This window comes from Lytechinus variegatus, chromosome 9 (assembly GCF_018143015.1).
Source record: "Lytechinus variegatus isolate NC3 chromosome 9, Lvar_3.0, whole genome shotgun sequence".
Lineage (NCBI taxonomy): Eukaryota > Metazoa > Echinodermata > Echinoidea > Temnopleuroida > Toxopneustidae > Lytechinus > Lytechinus variegatus.
Window position 1 is genome coordinate 36,318,785 of NC_054748.1, and position 18,082 is coordinate 36,336,866.

General features: G+C 40.9%; 1 protein-coding gene across 50 annotated transcripts in view; it reads right to left on the reverse strand.

Annotated features, from left to right (window-relative positions):
• Nucleotides 1-807: 807 nt before the first annotated feature.
• Nucleotides 808-18,082, reverse strand: part of LOC446193 (hyalin) — an 84,253-nt gene continuing 66,978 nt past the window's right edge. For all 50 annotated transcript variants that reach the window (XM_041616990.1, XM_041617013.1, XM_041616976.1 and 47 more), the window contains 17 exons: nt 17,959-18,078; nt 17,252-17,494; nt 16,626-16,883; nt 16,222-16,476; nt 15,344-15,598; nt 14,481-14,759; nt 13,403-13,678; nt 12,623-12,880; nt 11,651-11,911; nt 10,578-10,838; nt 9,045-9,290; nt 7,955-8,209; nt 6,907-7,155; nt 6,049-6,561; nt 5,352-5,477; nt 4,269-4,373; nt 808-2,483 (listed from right to left, as the gene is read on the reverse strand). In XM_041616990.1, the coding sequence (XP_041472924.1) occupies nt 2,251-2,483; nt 4,269-4,373; nt 5,352-5,477; nt 6,049-6,561; nt 6,907-7,155; nt 7,955-8,209; nt 9,045-9,290; nt 10,578-10,838; nt 11,651-11,911; nt 12,623-12,880; nt 13,403-13,678; nt 14,481-14,759; nt 15,344-15,598; nt 16,222-16,476; nt 16,626-16,883; nt 17,252-17,494; nt 17,959-18,078 (4,193 nt within the window). In that variant the 3' untranslated portion in view covers nt 808-2,250. The remainder of the gene's footprint in view (nt 2,484-4,268; nt 4,374-5,351; nt 5,478-6,048; nt 6,562-6,906; nt 7,156-7,954; nt 8,210-9,044; nt 9,291-10,577; nt 10,839-11,650; nt 11,912-12,622; nt 12,881-13,402; nt 13,679-14,480; nt 14,760-15,343; nt 15,599-16,221; nt 16,477-16,625; nt 16,884-17,251; nt 17,495-17,958; nt 18,079-18,082) is intronic.

Consider the following 18,082-nt stretch of genomic DNA (forward strand, 5'->3'; position numbering starts at 1 on the left):
TTATAATTTGAGTATTAAGCCCCTACTTTCAAAATAGTTTCGCGGGCCGTTTTTTTTTTTTACATAAGGCTTTCTGTAATTCCCAACTTTTTTGCAATAAAGGCGATTCAAACCCTCTAGATTATCATTTATCAGTTATGATAAAGAGATCCAACTATTACCGTTCAGTGGTAGACCCATGTGTGACATAATATATCAGTGTCTTTAAAATCAGTTTCGTCAAAACAGCCAATAGCACAGCCTCGTGATCATGACAACACAATCACCATTATCGCCATCATCTCCATCATTATTACAAATCATTATTTTCCACAACCTTGCCGATGTAAAAGTACAGAATCTTTTCTCACTTTAAGGGGAAGTTCACTCCGTTTAGTTGGTTTTAGTACAGAGAGAAAAATTAGATCATCACTACCATCACCATCACCTCATTATCATTACCATGATACCATCGTCATCACCATCATCCAATCATCATCACCTTCATCATTAATATCATCTCATTATCATCATCCTCCTCTTCATCATCATCATCATCATCATCTCACTTTCATTATCATCATCATCCTCATAATCATCACTATCATCATCATCATCATCATCACCACCACCATCAACATTCATCACCATCATTATCTTCATCATCATTATCATCACAATTATAAATATATCATCACTATCATCATCAGTATCAGCATCAACACCATCATCATTATCATGAACATGTCATTGTCATTATCACAATCATATTTATATCATCAGTAAATTCTCAAGGAAACGATAAGAGACAATCACAATAATTACAAATGCAATCAGGCCACTTTTAATTCAATTACAAAAATTGAGATATTTTCAAAACTCAAATCTATAACATCACGAAAACAGACACAAGTCGCTAAATTCATTTTCTATGCAACCGTTATTTTGTAATTAAGATAAAATAACATATATAAAAACAACAGAATTTATGAAAAAGTTACTGTAATTCAAGATAAAATTCTGCAATATATATTTATATATATAAAGAAATGAATGCAATAAAACATGATATATTTGGCATTTCTGAAATGCTTTGATATTGAAATACTTGTAAATGAAGACTAAACTCAATACAGCAGTCAGGGAAGCACACCCTACGACATTGCTTTTAGAATACCTGAAGCAAAATCATATCCAAAACACTTCTAAACATAGAGCTCTCCCCAAAACAACCAAATCATACCCTTACTTGGCAGTTGGCAATCATTGAAGCCGTCAAAGTAGATCTAACAATGCAGGCACGGATCCGGCTGGATTGGACTAAAAAAATTTGAGGCCGAGTATATTGTTCCAAAAAATATGACCCCTGAAATGGTTCTGTTTCTAATTCAGCTAGATCTGCGCCTGGAAGTGCACACAAGTTTTCAGCAAAAGTCAAGGTAATACATCGCACCAAATTTCGGGAAGAAAACGCAAGCATTCACCGCGGTGGGAGAGAATAAATTCTTCAATTAAACATGGGGGGTATAATATCATTGGCTTATCAACAATGGATTAAAGAGATTAAATAAAGCACATTTTTTGCACAATGAAAAGATTACCTAAAGACATCTTGTTAAAATCTACTGCTAGGTTTGCATAATAGGTTTGGATTGGGGTTGTCTATACACAGAAATAATATATTTACAAACGAGAATAGCACAATACAGCATGGTTAGAAAGACTTGAATTACAAATAAACATTACAATACTGCCGCAAGACTTCTATTTTGAAGAAATCATAAAACAACAAGTGAAATGCATTCGGGCAATTCCACAGGTTGGGCCAAATCATGTAACGTGAGTAACCGACACATTCAAAAGATTTGCCAGGAGCATAATAGAATTTCCCAAGTTTTGTTTTTATACAAAGGATAGTCAGACTGTGTACTTTGTTGTGATAAGGAGATGTTAAGTTCCTATCAAAAATAATGGAGTTACAGCTCCAAGTATGAGTCAAGGTGTTTCCAAATGTAACGTGAGTAACCGTGGAATAGCCCATTCATGGTTTGCAAAGAATTTCACAAACACATGTGCATCGCAATAGTCAGATCTAGTACATTGACACAATGAACATATACAATCTGCATAGGATTTTACAAGAATATGTGCATCGCAAAATTCAGATTCTAATAATTTGACACAAAAAAATAGGGGATAGAATCTACGATATACATGAATACATTCAGGTTATAGTACATGCAAATTAAAGTCTTGCTTGCAGTATTCCATTCATTGCATAATTGGGATTTCGTCTATCTTGCTTCGATGTTGGCGGATCGTGACGAGGCGAGGCACAACGTAACAAAGCAACACAGACAAGGAAATGATGACGACGAGCATAATCGCCATGCAGATGATTACGGTCCACAAGAGGGCGCTATTTCCACTAGTCCATTCCTGGATCTCGCCGTCGTGGTACCTGTTGGTGTTGTGGACGTTGACGTTGGCAGCAGGTAGTGTGTCTGAAGGAAACAAAAATAGATGAAATTGAAAAAAAAATTTCGTTCAATTTTTTTGAAGTAAAGAAAATACTCAAAGAAGCTTGCATATTCTCACTATCAACAATAAATCTATTAAAGTTATAAGAAGACAGTAGTTGCAACAAACAAATGTCATCAGAAAGTCTTTTAATTTAAGTTTAATTGTCAAAATATTATCATACATCAAGATTTGGTAGATTAATGTCAATGTACCTTTGAAAAATCATGAAATCTTAGCTCAAAATCGATAATTAATAATAATATGTTCATTTATACAGCGCTCTTACAATATATCATCGTTTCTGATGATCACTAACACAGAAAAGCATATGGGACAATGAATTAATATTGCTTCGAAAAATACCTGACATCTGATGGAAGTTTGTGCTTACTTCGCTCATTTCTCAGTAATTAGGCATTTTCTTCAAGAGCTATTCAGCAGTTATTTCTTTTTTAAAAAACAAACACTTTGGTGGTTATTTTATTGGATTCTGTTCAAACCCATTTTGAGATCGTTACAACTGGTATTTATCTTTAAGACCAACAATAAGAAAAAAATATTTTAGTTAGAGCAGAGCTGATTCTTAAAAGAGTCAAGTATATGAAGTGCTGCATAATACTTGGGCTATGGTTTAATAATTACAAATTAAACATTGTTTACATTGTATGTTTCTTGATGTTTATAGTGACCTATCCCCATGCTTTAAAATAGTTAAGAGATCTACATCAAATGTTATTCTCTAGACAGAAAATGAAAGAACTGAGCACCAAATATGCGGACAAATTGAACCTGTTCTGTTATGGCCTTGTGTCACAATCACAATGTTAAATCCACTGGTCCTTGAATATGGAATTCCCTCCCTTCCAATGTAATTTATAGCACAAATGTTACTGCATTTAAAACAAAACTCAAATGTTCACTTGTAATTATGTATGCCAATTAATCATATAATTCATTTCCACACCTTTTTTCCTGACCCCCCCTCCCCTGTAGGTTTACCGTCTTATTCTCTTATGTATTGTTTGTGTTTATCATTGTTACCTTTTCACTTTTATGTACGATTATATATGTATATATGTTTTGGGTGTTCCCCTCATCAAGCTTTTGCTTTTAGGGGCACCCTAATCATTTAAACTACACTGAACATTTAATATATGATTTTGTATATATTTTGGTTTGTATATTGATTTTTTTTAAAAGAGTGAATAATTGAATTGAATTGAATTGAAAATTGAATTAAAAAAAAAGTCACAACTTCACACTGGAGCTTATGTTAAATCTGAATGAATCACAGGTAAATGTGGCCATGCTGTGATGTGTGAGATGTCCAAAGCAAATAGGAAATTCTATGAAATTTCAAGTACAACTTTAAGTATTTTTTCATACAATTAAAGCACCTAAGTGCATGCATGCAGGGCCAATCAATGAACGATGTGCGAGAAGAGCCTGTGAATATACCGCACCGAAGTCCGCAGGACCAAGTGCGGTATATCCATTTAGCGAGTGGAGCACAGTTCATTATTTAAGTCCTCTATGCACAAGAATGCATGCACTGTTTGTTTTATACAACCCCCCCCATGAAGTTCTAGATAATTCTAAACCTCGCACTATCCTGCACTCTGACGTCAGAGTGCAGGATAGTGCATTTTTCATGCAATAGTGCAATTCGCTGAGTATCATGTGAACCGATTTGGACCAATCAGATTACAGTACATTTTGTGAGTTGTATAATATAAAATATAGCACAGAAGGGAGGGGTAACTTACCAATCTCACAAAGTACACCAGTGTAGCCAACGGGACACTCGCAAGTGGCAGAGGATGTAGCGTCGTCTAGGAGACAGATTCCACCATTCTTACATGGGCACACATCTGTAAATAAGAGAGAACCATAGTGCATCAGGACTGTTTACGATAAGAACTTGTATTCCATGGGATAGTCAAGACCATTGCACCCCATGGTATAGTCCAAAACCATTGTATCCTATGGGTTAGTCCTAACAATTGCCACTCATGGGATATTCCAAATTATTTCATCCTATGGGATAGTATACAAATAATGCACATAAGCGCGTGCATGCAGGGCCAAATAATGAACAATGTGCAAGAAGAGCCTAATACCGCAGGACCAAGTGCGGTGTATCCATTTGGCGAGTCGAGCACAGAGTTCATTATTCAGGTCCTCTATGCACAAGAATGCGTGCATTGTTTGTTTTATACAACCCCCATGTTACTGAGTTGCCCCAAACGCTATTTTATCTAAATTCTAGATAATTCTAGATAATTCCACACCTCGCACTAACCTGCGCTCTGACGCCAGAGTGCAGGATAGTACTTTTGGTATGAGATCAGAGTGCAGGATAGTGCATTTTGGATGCAATAGTGCAATTCGCTGAATAACTTGTCATCCGATTTGGACCGATCAGATGACAGAAGATTCTTGGGAGTTGTATAATCCAAACTATTGCACCCAGTGTGATAGTCAAAATTAATTTATCCCATGGGATAGTTAAAACCATACACTCTATGGGATAATCAAAACTACTTCATCCCATGGGAAAGTCCAAACTAAAAAATGCATTGTATGGGATAGTCCAAACTAATATATCCCAGGAGATAGTCCTGCCTTTGAGATGGCATTAGTAGCTTCAATTCTTCATCTTTTTAAAATAGAATGCCTAAAAATAATAATAAGGTGATGCAAAAAAGAAACTAAAATCTGGTCGCCTTAGCTACAATAGGACAACTTTTAAGTATTCAAAAATGTCATTATCTCATTTTGAACTTATTATCCCAAGCCTAAAGGAGATGAATAATTTTTTTCTTCAAATAAGATGAAGGCATTCTTACCGCTAAGGTCAAGCATCTCAGCTTCTCTCCTTCTCCTTCCGTTGTTGATACAGAGGTATTGACTTGGGATGTAGAAACACTGCTCACTGGGAGAACAGGGGTTACTGGAACATGGGTTAGCACCAACTGAAATATAACGAGACATTGATAATCAGTATTTTGCAGGATTCTCCACCCCTAGGGGAGCTTTTTTTTAATTATTTCTGTAAAATCATCCAGAATGTGCCCTGATTCTCCGCTCCAAGTCAGTTTCCAGATTTAATTTTTGAAGTCCATGCGTCTAATTTCACTTATACATAAGAACCTTGGTTTAGAGCTGAATGGTTATATGAAGACAAAGAGAATTGGTTCTTGGATAAAGTTACAATGTACCTGTCCCGATCATTTTTCACCCTAGAGTCTCAGAATCTTGAATGCTTTTTTAGGACAATAACATGGATGGGAGTCCATCACATTGCTTGTAAGTTAAATATGCAAACCAGTGTGCCATCATTTATACACTTTGTGATCTCCTTTTATATAAACAGGGAGTTGCTACCCAATGAAAGCAGATGCAACGAGTACAGTGTCAACCTGTGTTCTCTGGTGCAAGGGTGCGTCAATGAGGGTCGAAAGATTTAATAGTTGTAATGATTTTCATTAATTCTGGCATCTTTGGGAGAACAGCCATACTATGCTGCTGATAATCGATGCTTACCTTGTACTTCAAAAGAGAAGGTACAGCTTGCAGTGAGTCCTTGGGCATCGCTGAAGGTGTAAGTGATGGTGTGCTCTCCTAGGGCAAACTCATCTCCCGGTTCATTGGTGGAGGTTGTCGTGACGGATCCAGAATCATCGGTGGCTGTGGGCGGAGGAAAGTTAACGTTGACACTGCTGCCTTCTGGTGCGGTGAAGTAAACAGCTCCATTGTTGGGGCAGAAGGTGACAACAGGTGCTGCGTTCGTGGCACCATTTGTGACAACCACGTCGAAGCTGCAGGAGGCGTCGTTACCATTTCCGTCAACCGCGGTGTAGGTGACTGTTGTGGTGCCTATTGGGAAGGAGGAGCCTGATGGGAAGTTGCTCGTGACCACCGGGGTTCCGAGGTTGTCGGTCGCAGTGGGAGGCGTCCAGGTGACGACGGCGAACGATGAACCAGGGTTGACGGTGGCGCTGATTCCGGTGGGGCAGTTCTGGAGTTCTGGCGGGGTCACGTCCACGGGTGCTAATTCTGGAAGAAACCAACCAAACAAACCATCAAAAGTTGTGCAGACACTTTCAAGATATCTATGACTGATCAGTCATTTGTCTGCCTGAGATAATAATTGTATGGAATCTGGATAGTTAGTGCTTTCTGTCATTTTCATTTCTTCGAAGACAGTAACTGATTTTTTTCAGGGCTTCCTTTTCACACAGACACAGTTAACAACTGGGAACCTACAGTTTAGAACTTTAAGTCAAATCCAGGCTAACCAATGGCTCTAAGCTGTTGAGCACCAAACCTGCATTTATGCTAGATCGTGTCTACAAAAATGTGTTATATAATAATCAGTCAGTCTTCTATGGCTTCACTTACCTGTGACAGTTACAACGAAAGAGCAAGTTTCGAAATTTCCACTAGGATCGGTGGCTGTGTAGACCACGTTGGTGGCCCCTACACTGAAGAAAGTACCAGAGGTCTGTGAAGCAACCACAGTGGCTGAACCGCTGTTGTCTAAAGCAGTGGGTTCGGTCCAGGTGACGGTTGTTCCGCTGCTGCCGAAGGGGACAGATACTTCCATGTTGCTCGGGCAGTTGATGAAGGTTGGTCGAGTGCCATCAGTTCCTGGATAATTACAGCATGTAGTAAAGGGTTTAATAAAAAATTTCTTTGCAACAACTTATTTCAAATAAAAAATCTTAGCAATGGAAGCTTGAGATCCCGAATGTAGCACAGCTTCCGTCATTAAGTGCACAAACATTCAAGGAACTTTTTCCTTACCAAGAATCGAACATGACTATGACTAAAGTGTTAACATGTATGAAACAAAATATACACCATACGATTCAGGTAAAGAGTGAGTAATTGCTGAGAAGGTCGTTTCAGTATTCTTTATTAGGTTTCAGATTCAGAATAAAATGCATGCTTTCACTGCGTATTACATTTTAGAACTTACTAGCTCTACATCTTTAATGGTATGGCAACAATCGACAGTGGTTTTAGAGCCTTTTTATGAAAATCATTGCGGACTGAGATGTCCCTAGTTTAGCTTCAAGCTGATATGAATGAGACACCAGCAAGAACTTATAAACTCTCAGGCGTATATCAAGTCGGCTTTAACTTAGATCATGGCCTAACTTTGTGCTAAAATTATGGGAAGACAAAAATGTAAAGATGTTGTTTACATTGCATGTTTCTTATGCTTCTTGTGCTCTTCCTCAGTCTTTAATGGAGAAGACCATTATCTTATTAATCTTTCCCAGACAGTATACAAATAGTGAATAGGCATGAGAGCGATGGTGCGAGATTTCGCGCATGAGGTGAAAGAAAGATGCTCTATTCAACGAGGCGTGAGCTGAGTTGATTAGAGTGTTTCTTTCTTTCTTTCACCGAAGAGTCTTCTATCGAGAGAGAGCAAACTTACCAGCAATGACGTTGATGCTGAAAGAACACTCTCCGGTGTTACCCAAGGTATCAGTGGCGGTGTAAGTGACGATGGTAGTACCGATGGGGAAGGAAGAGCCAGAGTTGAAGTCGCTGGTGACGGAGGCAACGCCGGAGCTGTCTGTAAAGGTAGGGTCGGTCCAGGTTGCGACAGCAGAGGTGGATCCAACTGCGGCCGTGATCGTCTGGGATGCGGGGCAGTTAGAGGTGACTGGGCCAATATTGTCAGTAGCACCTACAGAGCAAGTAGGAAACAGGAATGAGTTAGGGGTAAATTAAGAATAATATATCATCACTACTGGGCAATATAAATATTATGTACGCAAGGCAAAATTATCGTGTTTTTTTGTGAGGGGGGGGGGGCTACTTTACAAAACCTTCTGCCTAAATCTACTATAGTGGATGAGCTTTAACTCTGCAGTGAATCGGGATTTTCTTGGGCTCTTTTGAACATCTCGGGGGCAAAATCATACCGACCCTTGTATAATTATTTCCCTGGTGTAAACCTGATCCATGATAGACAGTACCTTCTTGAAATGATTTGTCTCCGCTGTCTAGTTCATATAATATATAGTCAAGCTCTAAAGTTATCACGGCTTGAGCAGTTCATGAAGTTGAAAAAAAGTGAAGGTCAGACGTACTAAAAGGGCAATTTTCGTTTTTAATGGAATTGCAATTCGATTTCAACATTTGGCTATTGAACGTTGTTATAGCACTGGCATATAATGGTGAGTTTTTGGAACACTATGCAGATGCTTTCTGGAACACTTAGAATCTAGTGTAATTGCCCGTCAAATCATAATAAAAACAGATTAGAGGTCATTGACAAAAATTGGTAGACAGGGACAGGTCATCCTAAGATTCTGAGCTAACAAGAAACTGCAAATATGTTGTTCGTCTGGAGTCAATGGAGAGACTGCTGTTTTGATTCACCTACTCAGCTACTTTGTGATGAAGGGCTTTCAACGATAGATTCTGAACGTTCGAGAAAGCATGTGCGAAAGTGGCTGCCAAAACTCTCTATTTACACTAGCCCAAGAGCTAATAACACATCAACAGCATTTACTGACCTATGACTGTGACTGTGAATGAACAGGTGTCGATATTGCCAGAGCTGTCTGTGGCTGTGATGGTCACGAGGGTGGCTCCGATGGGGAACAGGGTTCCAGAGGTAAAGTCACTGGTGATGGCCACGTTCTCCCCAGAGTTGTCAGTGGCAGATGGCGATGACCATCCCGCTACTGCACCTTGGGCGTTCTGTGCCGCAAAGACGGTCATGTCTGAAGGGCAGTTGGACAGGACTGGCGGTGTGTTGTCTAAAGGGAAATAAAGAAATTTAGTTAGATAAGAGGTTACATTTTAACAATACAAACTTCCAAAAGTGAGTTCTCATAAAGTGCTAGAGCACTAGATTATACCTCAAGTAGGCCCCATAATACAAAGACAAGGGATTAATCACTAATTTGAAGGAGCAATTATTATTGGTTCCTAGTCAATCTACTGAGCAAAATGCTAACCTTTGTGTTACGGGGTCCTGGGCTCAGCACTTCCTTCACTCTTAGTAACTTTCATGCAACAAGACCCATGTGAGTCATTGAGTTTTTTTCTAAATCTGGTATTAGATCCCGCAGGCAACACATTAGGAGGAATTGGGTACCAGGGGGGCGCTTCATCAATATTTTCGTCCGACAAGTTGTCAGATCTGACAACTTTCTTGGATTCTGATTGGTTGAGAAGCACTGTTACTATAGTAACTGTCGGATGACATAGGACTTGTCGGATAAAACGTCTGACAAGTCCTTTCATGAAACGCTCCCCAGGTGTTTGTTCCATATTTGTTCACAATTTACAAACGACCGGTGACCCTTTCTTGTGGTAAATAAGTCAGACCAGATTTTTAGTAGGGTTGATTTAATTCCCAAGAAAGGATCACCAGTCATTTGTAAAGTTGCTCTCAAGTTACAACAAGTTACAAACAGCTTTATAAAACACCCACCAGGCTTTCAGACATGTGCAGAACATATTTCCACAGCATTATTGCGATAATACAGTACTAGGGTGTACTTTCTTGAAAGATTGATGACCCCCTTCTCCCGAGTCCTTACAGGGTACCAGTCTCTTGAACAACTTGTCAGTAACCAACACTTAGATATTAGCTCTCATCCCATCAGCTGCAGCAATGTCAGCAGTTGACAGTGACACAAGGCTTGTGAAAATTACCCACCTAGGGCCATGTAACATAAAACTTAATTAAGGCCCCGTCACATCGTTCCATGCAAGCCTTGCGAATGATTGCCTGTAACTCACCTGCAACAAAGTTTTGAGCGTGTTCAAAACTATTCTGCGTGGAAATCAGACTTGCGTGCGCTTCTGCGGGCAAGTGCGTGTGAGATAAGTGCGAGATTCTGTCAATGCAGGCAACCTGCGGGTGACTTGCGGGCAGCATAAATAGTTACCTGCACGGAACGGAACTTGCACAGGACCTATAGGATGCAATAGTGGGGCTGATTTCTGTGATTGATTGGGTTACTGCGTATGATGATGATCATAAAAATCATGGCATAATCAATCACAAAGCTTTATATTTCCCACCAGGGACTTACCTTCAGCAGACAGGATAGTGATGTCGAAGCTGCAGGAATCGGTGTTTCCAGCGGCGTCAGTTGCGGTGTACGTGACCTGTGTGGTTCCGACGGGGAAAGTGCTACCTGACGGGGTACTGACCGTCACGGTAACAGAGCCAGAGTTGTCCGTGGCCTCGGGAGCTATCCAGGACACCACCAGGGAGGAGCTACCAGGGTTGGCATTGTTCACGATATCAGTTGGGCAGTTGGTCAGTACGGGGTCTTCGGTATCAGTGATAACTGTAAGAATGAAAAAGGGGCCCAACAGATTTTAGACATGAAAACTTGGAGAGGGTCATGATCATGGTATTAGAATTAAGGGGAGATGTAATCTGACATTAGATTTCATGAATTTTTTAAGTGCAGTTTATTTCACTGTACATTATAAAGATCCACGATGATAAAGTGACAATGATTCTTGATTTTACAGATTTTCTTGCGGATTCAGTGTTTACTGCAACTAGTTTCACTTGTCATCCCATGCATATGTCAGCTTTTTTTTTTCTTTTTCTCCTTACTTTCCTCTTTTCCTTTTATTTCTTCATAACTTTTCCCTTTTCATTTATTTAATGTTTCTTTAGAATATTACACCTTGTTTGATGTTGATTGTATTTCTTGAATGCACCACAAGGGGAAGGTGACTTTTCAAGAAATAGATAATTGTCATTGCCACTGTATGTCCTTGTTACGTTCATTGGCCCGTATTCTGAAGTCGGGTTTATCTTAGACTCGGGTTTAAAGTTGTGTATTAAGTATGGATAGCTAAGTGTTACATAAATCACTAGCAATAGAGACATAAGATTTCACCTCATTTGACTCTCAAAATCATTCATAATTGTGTTGGAAGTATAAATAGATTATTTTCTGCACCATCAATGAATCAGGAAAGAGCACAGTAAACATAAGAAACATACAACTTAAAATAACTGTTGACAATTTTGGCTTCCCATAATTTTAGCACAGAGTTAGACCATGGACTAAGTTAAACCCGACTTCAGAATAAGGGCCATTTTCTTTCACTGTCTTTCAATGACAGAAAATCTAGTACATACCTCCACTTGCCGTCACAGTAACCTCAAAGCTGCAAGTCGAGTATAAACCAGCGTTATCGATGAGGTTATAGACAACTAGGTAGGTGCCTACATCAAAAGAGTCACCAGGGGAGTAGTTGCTGACTGAAGTTATGGGTTCAGAGGCATCGGTCGCGGTGGGAACATTCCAGGTGACTACAGCACTGCTCTCGCCTGAGGCAGCCTGGACCACAACGTTGCTGGGACAGAAGGTCACCTCTGGGGGAGTGGTGTCACTGCCATCTGCGGATGAAGGTCATAAGCAGTACATAGTTTACTATTATTATTATTTGTTAGGTGTCACCTGTGCCTGGGAGGCAAAAAGCGAACTGAATCACAACGACCCGCAGGGATCTCCTGATAAAACTGATTGGGGGGCGTGTAGGTGGACCACCACACCAGGGTTTCCCCCCTACTCTTATACGAACAGTGCAGTGGGTTCTTAATGTGCTAAGGCAGTGACTCTCCTCTACACGGGGCCTCCATTTTACCCCTATCCAAGGAATGGAGTGTTTTCCACTGTAAGATAGCCTGCATCTAAGGAACAGGGCAGAGACGTTTACACACAATGCGGGCTTTAATCATCCGCCCTGGGTAGACTCGAACCCATGACATTTGGTTCAGTAGACAGACCCTTTACCGACTGAGCCAACTGCACTCTTGATGACCAATACAAAGAAGACCTGGTTACGAAGATTGAGGATAAAGAATGATGTCAAAAAAGGAGAAAGTGAGATTGGGAGGAAGGAGGGAGAAAAGAAGGAGTTGGAGGGAGAGAGGTGAGATGGAAAGAGGGAGCAAAAGAGTGAGGGAGTCAGGGAGAAAGTGGAGGGGAGGTAGGAAGAGAGGGAGGGAAAAAGAGTTGGAAAGCAGGATGCAAGGAGGGAAAGATGGGGGGAGGCAGGGAGCACCACAAATCAGTAAACCTCTACCAAAGAAGAAAGAATAACTCACCAGTAACATAAACATTGAATGAGCAGGTGGCGGTGTTGCCATTGACATCCTGGAACTCGTAAACGATAGGAAAGGTGCCGGTCTGGAAATAACCAGAGGAGCTGAAGGGTCCGCCAGTCTGGTCCACGGCACCAAGGGGTGAGGTGGCCACTGGATCTTCCCAGTCCACAAAAGCATAGGTTCCAAAGGGCAGGGATGCAGCAATGCTTACAGGGCAGTTGGTGATGACAATGTCGGTGTCTGGTATGACAACATCAGCTGAAAAAAGTAAATGTTGTAGGATGAGATTAAGATTAAATAAATGGATATAGAGAGTGTGATGGTTGATCCATGATAGGTTCTAAGCGAGGAAACCAAGGGGAAGAACCGGGGGGCAATGGAATAGTTCAGAGTTTCCCGATGGGAAAATTTTTTCTCAAATGATGACCTTTCATTAGGACAAGCAATTTTCAAAGAAAGATTACATAGGAATGCCCGACATAGCAGGACGCAGAAATTGCATAGACCAGGTGACTAGAATAGCACATCAATTAACGCTTTGTGAAGGTATTCATTGCATTTCAACATTTGAATGCATTCTCTTGCCATTGACATGTACTTGGCCAACTTATAAATGATAGTTGCTAATGGATGCACTGTTGCTTTCTAATGGATCCAATGAAAAGCACAATTTAAAATAGTATATGAATAATAAAGACATCAGAATTAGCACTTCTCATGAAATAATGGTTTGCTGCGACTACATTCTTTTACTTTTAACAATCAAGGAAAATATCTTACATGTTGTTGCAGACTGCACAACAGATGGACTTGAGCCAAATCCATTGAAAGCCTGGACCGAGACGAAGTATTGCGTCGAAGGGGAAAGGCTTCCAAAGGTGTAAGATGTAGAGCCGGGGGCCAGGGTTGTTGTCACATCATCTGCGTTGGACGTGGTACCAAGGCCGACGTTGTAGCCAGTGACGTCACCAGAGGCAGCATCGAAGGAAACAGTGATGGAAGTCTGGCTGGGGGCAAGGTTGACGTTGGAGGGTGACGAGGGTGGTTGACCTTGCTCTGTTGGTGGAGTGAGATCGAGGTCAAAGGGTGTCAATGGATTGTGCGATCATCTTAGAAGAATATCTTTACGATTGATTGCACTGACCGCAATGTACCATCAATCGTTAAAATCACGCGTACGATCAATCGCTAACCTTTGTGATACAGGACCAAAGAGACAGTGCAAATAAAGTCTCTAGAAAGCACACAGTACTGAGTAACATTGCCAAACATTTATAATGCTTCACAAATCGTCTTTATCGCTTTCTCATGCGAATACGTACAAAATCTCTTTGGCATGCTGTGCAATCCACTTCCAAAATCATTTTGAACAATTCTTATAATCCCTATAAGCCTACAGGAAACTGAAAATCTATTGTAAATAGAAATATGGAGCTACAGCTCACAAGCGACATCAAACTACCTTTAAAGGTCAACTCTTTTACTTGCCAAATCCATATGCAGTACAGCTCATGAGGAATCTTTAAGAGTGAATTCTAGCACACTTTAAAATTGATCTCCTGGGGCCTGTTTCATAAAACTTTTGCCGTAAAAAAAGTCTGGCAAACAAAATTATGCCATTGATGTAATACCATGATGAATTGCCAGGGTTTATCCTTTTATGCAACAGGCCCCTGATATCCAAACTGACAAATGCCTTGCAACTCTTTTTGTTCTTTAAGTCATACTCATTACAGAGTGCAACTGCGAGACATGATTTCAATAACATCCATTAACCCGTTGCCTACGTGAACTGGGTGGGCCTTGTACAAAGTCTATGGGGATTTCTTAATCCCGTGGTGAACGGGTTAACACATACCTGGGTTGGTGATGGCAGTTTCAGAGATGCTGTTGCTGGGACCTGCGTTACCATTGGCCACCAGGGTCACGACGTACGTGGTGGCAGGCTCCAGGCCGGTGGCTGTATAAGAGCTGGATGCTTGCGGTAGGGTCTGGGTGTTGACAATGGAACCGCCGCTGATGGTGAGCTGGTAGCTGTTGAAGGCACCGTTGGGCGGTGTCCAGGTGGCAGTGATGGTGTTGGTGGTGGGGGCAAGGACCAGGTTGGTTGGGGCCGGGGTCTCGTTGACGTTGGTTCCTAGGCAAAAAAGACAGATGATATCAATTTTAACCTGATTTAGTAGTTATTCATCACTTTATTTATTACTTACATTGTTGCAAATAAAGGAATGAATGTATACAAAGAAAAAGAATGCACGCGACATATCTGAGTAAACAGAACAGAACAAACCTATCGCTAAGGGAACTTAAGAGGTATCCAATCTTTGAAGGACAATACGCAGATCTGGTTAAGATGGAAATAATTTTGCAGGCAGTCCATCTCTTTCTACATACTTCGGAAGAATTTCTTGGAAAGGATTATCACTTGAAAAGGGTTGCTTTGTTTAAAAGTCCTAATATTGGTAATAATTCAGCTAACAGCAAACTGACCAACAAAAGCAACCATGGGTGATTTCGACGCTTACCAAGTGCATGACAGGGAACATTTCAAAATCACTGAGACTTTGAACTTCCACAATAATGTATTGAGATGAAAAATCTTCGGAACAGAGTTACCAATAAGCACCAACCACAGTTATTACACCGAATCCAATAAAGCTGTTATTCCTCTAGCACATATAGCAAAACTTGAGCCTCAGTAATGTGATATGTCAGGCATACCTGTCACAATGACATTGAAGACGCATCGAGCCTCGTTGCCAACTTGATCAGTGAAGGTATAGGTGACCGTCGTGGTACCGACTGGGAAGAAAGCACCTGGGCTGTAGTTGCTGGTGGAGGTTACTGGGCCAGAAACGTCGGTAGCAGTAGGGGCAGTCCAGCTGACCGAAGCGCCAGAGGCTCCAGTTCCGGCGAGGACGGTGATGGCACCATCAGGGCAGTCTGAGATGGTTGGTGGCCTTACATCGCCTCCAGCTGATAAAAAAAATAAAATATCAGGGCCAATATTTATAAAAGGAGTTCACAAAATGTCTTGTCATATTGATTACAAAGTCCATTTTAACTTGACCCTGGTCTAACTCTGTGCTACAACTATGGGAAGCCTACACTGTATCTTTCTTATGCTTTAATGGTGACAAAAATCATTTTAGTCATTGTGTGTGTGGGTGTGTGTGTATTTGAGCTTTGTCAGACGTGTATCAATCAGATATGATTATTTACGTCTGGGACCGACCTATAACATCACCATACAAAACACGTGACCAGGGTTCAAACCTCAAACCTCTGCACCAATTTGTAACTTCCCCACACAGCTTGGATTACAGGCAGACGCCACAGTGCCGAGTTATTCAGAGATATGAATGTTTTGAGTGCTAAGAGCTGAAAATTGAGCCTGTACTGTTAAAAACTGTGTCACCATTGGCGTTCCATAGTCATACCTCGATATTCAGTGTGCCATTGAATAGGCAACTGGATAGTTGGTGCCTCATAAATGCTACATTAACTTTAACCAGCTTGGCTCCCGAGTTTATATTAACCCCAAGTTCAGAATAAGGAGCAATCTGTCCCCGATGACTGTTCAAAGACTAGATACTCACAAACAACTAAGATGTTGAAGGTGCAATCGCTGGTCAAGCCAATGTTATCGGTGAATGTATAAGTCACAGTGTAAGAGCCTACATCAAAGGACTGTCCAGGGACAAAGTTGGAGTTGACTGATGGTGTGAAACCAGAATCGTCTATGGCCGTTGGTGCAGGGAAGTTGACGACGACGCTGTCGGCACCGAGGGTTGAGTAGGTGAGGGTACCAGAGGGACAGAAGGTGATGGTTGGTGATTGGTTGACCACTTCGACTGTAAAGAACGGCAATGGGGCATAACATGAATCTTACAATGATATTTTGATATTATCAAATTTACGCCATACTGAATATTCGATAATGGTTTTATGATTATATTGATATATCATAGTAACAACATCTGACCAAAGAAAGAAGACGTACCAACAACTCTGACGGAGAAGGTACAAGTGTTCTGGTTTCCTGCATCATCAGTGAAGGTGTAGGCAACAACAGTTTCGCCCACCGGGAAGGTGTCGCCTGGGTTGTAGTTGTTGGAGACGGTAACAGCGATTCCACTGTTATCAGTAGCTGAAGGTACAATCCAGGAGACCTCCGCGGATGTGCTACCTGCAGGGGCCTGGGCGACGGAGGGAGATGGACAGTTCTGGATAACGGGAGGGACGTTGTCCGTCTCAGCCACTGTGGATAGAAATGTTAAGACAATTTAGGGGGATGAAGATTGGGGGTATAAATATTTGGAAGAATTCCAAATGAGATATAGTGCGGAAACTCTGAAGGTGAGAGGTCTCATAATCTTATGTTTTGATACTGGGAATATGAAATACAAGTGCATACATGATAATTTTTTTCTTAAAAAAAGTGTCCTACAAGGCTCTTTAATGGTCCTTTATTTTCCTTTATTCTCTGATAAACATTTGCATAGCTACTTAAGGACGATTGGCTAAATTATCCTCACAGATTCTTCTTATACAACATGCCTAGAAGGTTGACATTAAGAATTGGACATTCAGGGAACAATGGAACATTCCGACTCATTTTTAACTTACGTGTGACAGTGATGTAGAAAGTACAGGTTGCTAGGTTGGCACTGTTATCAGTGAAGACGTAACTGACGGCAGTGTCTCCGAGAGGGAAGAAAGATCCGGGTGTGTGAGAGCGAAGGAGACGTTGGGTGGTGCCAGCATCTGTAGCTGTTGGCTCTACCCATGTAACTGAGATACCACTTGAGGATGAGATGGTACGAGTGATGCTCTCAGGACAGTCCGAGATGGTTGGTGGTTCAGTGTCACCTGTACAGGTACGTATAAGAGATTGTCAAAATGTGGTGTGCCTCAAGGCTCCTTTTATGCACCATTATGTTTTTTGCACTTTTACAGATATGGCAGGGCTTCCCTTAAAGATTATGGTAAATATTTATGTATATTGGCCATTATCTACTAAGCAGAGACAATCCTATCTGAAATATTTCACTAAAAAATCCCAAAATGGTCAATATAAATTGCCAGTGCTAAGAAGCATCTGTAATAATTACCAAATATGTGGTGCATAATGTCTTCATCATTTTCAGGATATTTGCTTTAATTATCAAAGACAGACAATCATGACTCAATCTGAGCCAAGCTTCTTTTCACTTCCCTAAATAAACTCTGCCTTACAACAGGTGAACTAATACAAGTTTTGCATCAAATACTATTAATAAAAAACTTTGAAATTAGATGATTTGGGGGAATTATGCATGGTGGACAGTGCTTACCCTGAGCAACCTCGCAGGTAGTACCAAAGAAACCTTCTGGGCAATCGCACTGGAAGTATGTGTTGAAGGGCATGCAGACACCACCATTCTCACAAGGACCACTGGCACAGGGGTTGATGGCTAT